At 42.8% G+C, this 8,222-nt stretch overlaps 1 protein-coding gene across 1 annotated transcript; it reads left to right on the forward strand.

Moving 5' to 3' along the window:
* Positions 1-1,835: 1,835 nt before the first annotated feature.
* On the forward strand, positions 1,836-7,611 carry dusp5 (dual specificity phosphatase 5). Its single transcript, XM_069714561.1, has 4 exons — positions 1,836-2,288; positions 3,291-3,430; positions 4,111-4,330; positions 6,810-7,611. The coding sequence occupies exons 1-4, from the start codon at positions 1,925-1,927 to the stop codon at positions 7,214-7,216; spliced, it is 1,131 nt and encodes a 376-aa protein (XP_069570662.1). The 5' UTR covers positions 1,836-1,924; the 3' UTR covers positions 7,217-7,611.
* Positions 7,612-8,222: the final 611 nt, after the last annotated feature.

Below are 8,222 nucleotides of genomic sequence, written 5' to 3' on the forward strand. Positions count from 1 at the left end.
CGTGAGCTGTCGCTGAGTCTGTCTCGCCATCGGTCCATTCTTCAGGGCTGCTCTCTCTCTCTCTCTCTCTCTTTTCTCTCTCTCTTTCTCTATCTCTCTCTATCTCTCTCTCTTTCTCTCTGTTTTGCTCTTGTCATCATTCCCACGCATTCATAGCAGACACAACACGATTTAACGCCTATTTGTTGGGTTCATTTTCCCGATGAGGCTTTCAGTGCCTCATCTCCGTAACATGCGTGGGCAGTTTTTATGTGGATTGAACAAAAGAGATATGACATTTTAATTATTTAAGGAAAATGTTGATGATTTTTTTTTAATATATATATATATATTTTTCTTATTGCCAACAAATCCAGAAAAAAAAACAAAGCTGACAACGAATTGGTTCCACTTTTGTGTCATTTTTTGCATTTTCGACTCGATTGCTCTGTGATTTTTATGTCTGACATACAATAAATTTAAAATGGTTTTGGTTGGATTAAGAGCTGCAGTCATCGTAGTTTGAATGCAAACCAAACCCAAACATGCCCTGAGCTGTGTGTCGGAATTGATTGCATGTCATGTGAGTGCAGTCAGGCAGTGTGTGACGTTTAAACCTGTTAATTCATTTGGAGGATTAGGCTTACATGCTGAGGGATATAAGGCCACTGGGCTATACATGGGACTAAACGGAAGTTGCTTTTGTCAGCCTCTTGTCGTCTGAGCTCTCCCTGAAATTCCCCATATCATTAAGTAAGACATGAAAGATTATTCATCGCCTTAAAAAAAAAAAAAAAAAAGACCTAAAAGATCACCTTTGGTGATTTACAGTACAATGGGAGTGGTTCTCACTGATATGCTTATAGGATAACTTTTATTATTGTGAGACTGGCATTGCAGTGTGATTATATGTGTCTTTGATGTCATATCGGGGACATATTTTTGTGTGTTTTTGTCTCAGTGTGGTTGTACAATGTGTTTGTAGTGAACAACAGTGACGTTATCTGCCATAACATTCATATTCTTTTGATCTGACAGTCAAATCCCATTAGAGCTGAAACCTTTAAATGATTAATTGGATAGCTGAGTAGGAGATGATTGGTAATTATGAGATAATCTACAACTACTTAAATTAAACACAAAAAAAAGTCTTTATTATTAGGCAAACCATCCAATCTTGTAGCTTTTCTCTTAACCTTTGAGTTTAGGTCAGATGAAACAGTGGAGCTAAATGCGTCACCATGTGGTCAGAACAAACTTCGCTGGGCATCTTTCATTCATTTCTGACCATTTATTCATTAAGCTAATAAACATCAAGAGACTAAAAATGAAATAGTGTTACAGTTGCAGCTGTTTCATAGATTGCATGGTTTGATATTCCTGTAATACCTCAATTTGGATTGTGATGCATTCTTTGTCACTCATCAAATATAGCCCATCTCTATTTATTTCATAGAGAGGTTGGTCATCCTGGCTGGGATGTGTGACTTCCTAAAACACGGCATCTTTTTTTTGGTCAGTGGGGTTCACAGTTGAATTTGTTAAATGACCTGTTAAATTCCTCCTCTTAAACGCTCTGGGTTTAAATGATCGCCGAGCACGAGGTGGAAGCTGCAAACGAAAGAACAGGTGCTGCAGCCGACAGAGAACACTCTGTGAGTAATGGCTGAATCAAACACAACGCAATAGTAGGGTCTCTTATTTATCAGAGCCGCAGGCGGAGTCACAGGCGAGTCATAGTTGTGGGCGTCTTTTTCCCGAGATCACGCCTCGCCGGTGTCCATATATGGTTCCTGACGTCACGCGCCGGAGGTCCCATTCACATAAAACTGATCGGCCGGAATCCCCTTGGAGGAAATGTAGACACAGACGCGCACGGGGCTCTTCGCTTGCCCGAAATCCAGTTTCATTCTTTAGGCAATAATAACAACTCTTGAGCGTCAAAATGAAAGTATCCAGCATTGACTGCCGGCATCTGAGGAAAATCATCAGGAAGGAGTGTGGGAGCTGCCTTATTGTGGACTGCCGCCCTTACTTCTCATTTACAAACTCCAACATCAAAAGCTCTGTCAATGTCAATCTCAACTCAGTGGTGGTCCGGAGATCCCGAGGAGGACCGGTGCCTCTGCAGTTCGTCATCCCGGACGAGAGGGCTCTGTTTCGGCTTCGGGAGGGGAGCATTTCTGCTATCGTAGCTCTGGACGACCGGACGTCCCACTGGCAAAAGCTGAAAAAGGACAGTGTAGCACAAATAGTAATAAACACCCTCTCCCATCTAGCGAGCGGGGCAAACATCTGTTTCCTGAAAGGTAAGAGTTTGTGGAATTTATTTCATTTTTTTGTTGTTGAAAAAAGTAAAGATGTTCTATCACTTTGCTTAGTTATTATTTCAACTGTAGGCTTTGAAAGCAGACATGTAATACAGCCCGCAAGACGATTCACAGCTTCACCTTTTCACGTTTCATCAAACTGTGTAGGAACGTTATTTTTATTTAATCATATCTTTAATTATATATATATATATATATATATATATATAAATCGCCCTTTAGATCGAACCTTCATTCGTTTCTTAAATGGTTCTTGTTCCGTAGAATAAAAAAGGAGGCTTCTCTAATAGGCCAATTTTGATTTACACAAGAAGGGAAATTTAAATATAGCCTATTATAATCTTAATAAGCTTAAGACTTAAATTTATAACTGATTGAATAAGAGAACATTTTATTTCAGAGGAGGACAAGCCCCTATCTTGAATGTGTTATCAAAGCCACATTTTTCAAATAACACTGATAGTGTTAAGGCTGTGTCGTAAATAATATATGTTACTTGTCTTTGTTGAGAGCAGCAGACATTTTTCTCTCACTTCTCGGAGACATAAATGTTCTGCATGCGTCAGTGGAGCGGATGAGTCAGTGCGGGAGAAACGCAGGCAAATTGGAGGATGCAATGACTTTCATTGATACAAAAAAAGGGGGGAACAAGAAAATGTTGTCCCTTGTGAACTATTTCTTTTAGCTAAATAAATCCCTTGGTCGTGAGAATGTGTTGGAACACATCCATCCCCGTCTGTCAACCTCTCCGTCCTCAGGATGTTGGCCTAAACGGATTACCGGTCCTTTAGTGCGCGCTCCTGTAATTAATTACGCGGCTATAATCAGGTTATAGAGGTTTATAATCCGGTGCTAAGACTGTTTCATAAACGCTGCCATTTCACAAGCTGTGTGTGTGGGGGGGAGGGAGGGTAGTAGAGGTAGTATTACTCTGAGCTTATTTACTTATATGTGTTCATGTTTGTGTCCTGATTCTCTCAGGAGGATACGAGACTTTCCATTCGCAATACCCTGAACTTTGCACTGAGGTGAAAACCACTGACCAGAGCGGAACTGAAACCGAGAAAAGAGTCAACTGCCACAGCGAGAAGTCCTCTCACCACAAACCAGATTATGATCAGGTATGGAAACACCCTTTTACTTCCCCTCCTTCTGTGCTTTCCCACGCAGCCACAGGGCGCACAGCCACTGTTAGTTTTTTTTAATTTTTAACCTCATCCAAAAAGAAAAACACACACATCTAAACCATGGGGACATGAGAGAAATCCTATATTTGGCATCAGCCCATCAAACCATTTTCTTGATTTACTCATGATATTCTCTGACCTTCACTGCTCCCTCTGCCTTTATATATATGTATATATATGTGGCTCAAAAAGAAAACGACCACTCAATGATGTCCAGCTGATATCAGCACACCCCATCTGAAAAAAAAAAAAACTGCCTTTCATCTCTGACCTTTCGTCTATCTTGTCCACTGGCCAAATAGAAAGCATGTGGCAGCTTCAGATCTCAAAGAACACTACTGCGTCTGTCTGTGCTTGACACATTGCGGGTTAACATAAAAAGGGGCACTCCTCTCGCTTGATGCATCTATGTGCATTTTTTTTTTTCTGCAAATGAACATAATGTTCTGCCGGCAGGTGCTTGGACACTTGGTGTCTTTTTCTCAGGGCTGAGTGGTTAAAAGAAAACGCATCAAGGCTAGCAGTCGAGTGTTATGTCTCATTGGAAGGCCGTGTGCTTTATTCTTTATGAACTTGACTCACATCTCTCTTCTCCCCCCTTTCCTCCACCTCAGGGTAAACCTGTAGAGATCCTGCCTTTCCTCTACCTCGGTAGTGCCTACCACGCCTCCAGACAGGACTATCTCAGCGACCTTCACATCACGGCCTTGCTCAACGTGTCGCGCAGGGACCTGCAGCCGGCCAAGGGCCACTATGACTACAAGTGGATCCCAGTGGAGGACAACCACATGGCCGACATCAGCTCCCACTTCCAGGAGGCCATAGAGTTTATAGGTGAGTTGAAGGGAATTCGTTCTGTGGAAGCTCTTTACTTTTTTTTTTTTTTTTTTCTGGTGCATCCAAAAGGTTGTGTCAGGATAGAGTTATTTATGATCGTTTATCATATAAAGCAGTTAAGTCTCTAAGCTTAATTCTCAAAATAGTGCACTCACTTAAACCATCTTGGAAGGGAAATAAATATACCACCACCAACATGGAGTGTTATCCAGGAATAAGATCAACTCCAGCCAATGTGTATTTTTATTGCAACATCCCCTAAAGGAGTCTAAAAAACAACAACCAAGAGAATTAATGACATTTATACATAGGTGTGTTTATTTCTGTCCTCAAATAAGCCTCAAACCGACCTTATCGCTGCCTCTCACCTGCTGCCACTCACAAATAGAGGGATATAAGGAACCCTGCTGTAATCAATTTAACTTGATCGTCAGCCTTCAATCCCCCTCCAGCATATCCAGCCTGTCTGCTTTCATTCAGGATTTGCTCACTCCCCCCCCCTCGTTCTTTTCCAACCTCCCCAGTTCCCACCCCCCCCCCACGTCTTAACTCGAATAAGACGCTCCCATGCCGTCATCGCCCCCCAGGCCAAATCACACGGTGCCGGGTGTGGCCAGTCAGTGTGACAACTGGCTGAGCTGTCCCTGTTTAGTAATGACCGGGCGGAGGAGGCTTGAGGCTGACTGACACACACACACACACACACACACACACACACACACACACACACACACACACACACACACACACACACACACACACACACACACACACACACACACACACACACACACACACACACACACACACACATAGTTGTTTATGGTGGTTGGGTGGAGGATAAGTGCTAGCTGTCTTGATACACAGTAAGGGAGTGCATTTGTTTATCGCTAGCAGGTGGAATCATTGATGGACCTGAGGCTGGCAGGGCAGAGTGTGTGGGAGAGGAGAGAGATGCTGGATAATAGCAGCAGCAAAAGATGTACACAATGTGCTGATGGCTATTTATAGCCAGGCATAACCAAGGACAAAGCTCACCCACAGGCAGCTTGGTTGACCTGTATTGGGAGGCTGCTATTGTTGGCGCTTGGCATTGTTTAGGGAGGCGGTCTATTTAGGGTGTTTTTGAGTAATCATGTATATTACATAAGGCAGCAAATTGTTCCAGGTGCAGGTTTAGCCTACATTCAGAGAAGGTCTCCAAAAATCAGAGTGCAGTTTACACAAATAATCACAGCCGTTGGTGTCCAATTTAAATCAATCAGCAGGCCGGAAACCCTTCTGACCCAGCGACTGGTGTGAAGCCGGGGAGGAGATAATAAATATTATTGACCTCCTGAAAACAGCCCCTAGAGCATGTCATGACGTCTCCAGCCAGAGGATGGTCATTAAAACACCCACTGCAGCTGTCCCTCTCTCATTGCAGCCTCCTCTCTTGATGGAAGCCCATGATTCATTCATGGGGTTTGTCGAGGATCGGAGCTGTCAGAAATCAGTCGTTCTGCCTGCAGTGGCTCTCAGGAACAGTCAGAAGTGGCCCCTCAATGTTTCTATGTACTTGACAGAGATGTGTAGGTGTCGGTGGCTTTGTGGAACTCAGTGTCTGCAGGAAGAGCAGACTTACACAGACCAAAAAAAGAGACATGTAGGTGTTTGGAGTACTTCTTATGACTACCGAAATCTTGAAACGTGTCGTGCGGGACATTTAGATGTGAGAGTGGATTTGCGTGTAGGCTTCAGAACATACTGATGACTGTGTAGGAGTGCGGCAGCTCTAAATTAGAACACACATCTCTGTGCCACAGTGAACACTGCAGCAGCACCCTACGCCCCCACAGCAGCGCATGATCAAAAATATAAAAAAATAAATCTCATATAGCTGCGTGACTAACACAAGCCTCACAAGTGCCTTTTTGTGTACCACTGAAACCAGTATAGGATATGTGCACATTTCTAGGTTGCTAAATTAGGTGTACTGACAAGCTGGATGTTCCTGTTTGTCCAAAATATCCTGCTGCTGCTCTTGTCTGTGTGTGTGTGTGTGTGTGTGTGTGTGTGTGTGTGTGTGTGTGTGTGTGTGTGTGTGTGTGTGTGTGTGTGTGTGTGTGTGTGTGTGTGTGAGAGAGAGAGAAACAGCAACAGAAACAGAGAGAGAGAAACTCGATCGTGTTCACATGAATTAGTGAGTGGGGGTAAAGAGTAGGCAATAATTACACAGTTAAATTGTTATTTTTTATTTATTATTTACGGTTGATTTATTTTAGCCTCTTCATCATATTAAAAATATGAATTACAAATCAAAACCAAAAATAAAACCTGACACAACGCCGTGTTCTATATTTTGTCATTTTAATAATCAATTATTTGACGCAAGATCTTTATCGTATTTGATTTTGCCGATGATCAAAAAGAGAAACCATGCCCCTGTCTCTCCACAGATCGTTAGCATTGACCTGTCTGCTTCTTTTCCTTCCAGATCATGTGAAGCAATCAGGGGGGAAGGTCCTGGTGCACTGCGAAGCTGGCATCTCGCGCTCACCCACCATCTGCATGGCCTACATCATGAGGACACAGCAGCTGCGGCTGGATGCAGCCTTCGACATCATCAAGCAGCGCCGGGCGGTCATCTCGCCCAACTTCAGTTTTATGGGTCAGCTGCTGCAGTTTGAGTCAGAGGTCCTGTCCAACGCCCCGGCCCTCGCTGCCACACCTGAACCAGCCACACCCTGTGCCCCGGAGTCCGCCTCCTTTTTTGCCAATGACTTCGCCACCACCTTTAACACCAAAAACTTTGAGCCATCCTTGTTCTCCCTCCCTACCTCTTGCCTGCAGGCCCCGGTCCACCACCAGTTCACACTGAGCCCAATAACTGCGCTGCCTTAAAAATGAACTTTGACTGCTTGTAGTCTTACTTGAAAATATAAAAATTCAATGCTCTCTGTGTGCCTGGTGTTGAAACCAGAAGAGCAGACAGATTGGAGATCAGCAACAGAAACAAAGAGTCAGAAGAATAGTTTTCTCTCTAAAGGACTTGAGGCCAGTAAGATCAGTGGGCTACAGATGTCGATGCTGTTTTCTGTGTTCTGAACTGCAGTGATGAATCAACACAGCACGATGATAAACTGCAATATACATGCCTTAGGTTGATATTGTGATTTACTTGCCTATTCACAAATACAGTCAGGCATTTAAACTTAATTTATTTGAAAATTACTGTCTGTTTTTTTTTCAACAATGTGGATATTGATGTGTTTAATAAATGTTTTCACCACGAAAAATGATGTTGTCATGTAATCATTGTTGTGGTATAATTGGTGGGTACATAAGAGAGAAGTCAAAGAAGACTGCAAGTGTACCTTTTCATGTAACCTACTTCACACCTGTTCCCCCCAAAACAGGAATACAACAATTCAAAGAATAAACAATGTCCAGGCAGGTTTGAAAACAATAAGAAGAGGCAACAGTGACACCTGCAGTGACTTTGAATTTGTTCCTATAAACAGATTTAGATGAGCAGCCTTGCTTGTATTCTTTGTTACAGGCAGACTGCATATGCACACATCTTTGGCCATCAAATGAATGTAATCTATAAAGCTCATCAACAATGACAATATTCAATATTGTCTGAAAGTCTGGAAAACAAACAGGTGATAAATTAAAGTCGAAATTCCCGTTAGCAACAGAGCAGTAATGTGACGTCCAATGACAGACATTATAATGTTTTATAATCATAAGTAAACAGCTGTTTTGGTTTGACTACTTGGTAGAAGCTATAGACAATCTATCATATCCATAATCCTGCTTCTCTGTCAGGAAGACTGCAACGACTCCGTGTTTGGCGCCCAGAGGACAGGCAGACTGTACCACATATATAAAGAGGGAGGTAAAT

The sequence above is a fragment of the Brachyistius frenatus genome, unplaced genomic scaffold (assembly GCF_029030835.1).
Source record: "Brachyistius frenatus isolate BFR_SWC_R1_liver_20210118 unplaced genomic scaffold, ASM2903083v1 Contig_132, whole genome shotgun sequence".
In the NCBI taxonomy this organism is placed as follows: Eukaryota; Metazoa; Chordata; class Actinopteri; family Embiotocidae; genus Brachyistius; species Brachyistius frenatus.

Bases quoted from the DNA above. Each gene is read 5' to 3' on its own strand.
- dusp5 (XM_069714561.1), top strand. From the start codon at position 1,925: ATGAAAGTATCCAGCATTGACTGCCGGCATCTGAGGAAAATCATCAGG. The intron at 2,289-3,290 runs GTAAGAGTTTGT...TGATTCTCTCAG, and splicing joins AAACATCTGTTTCCTGAAAG to GAGGATACGAGACTTTCCAT. The intron at 3,431-4,110 runs GTATGGAAACAC...CCTCCACCTCAG, and splicing joins ACAAACCAGATTATGATCAG to GGTAAACCTGTAGAGATCCT.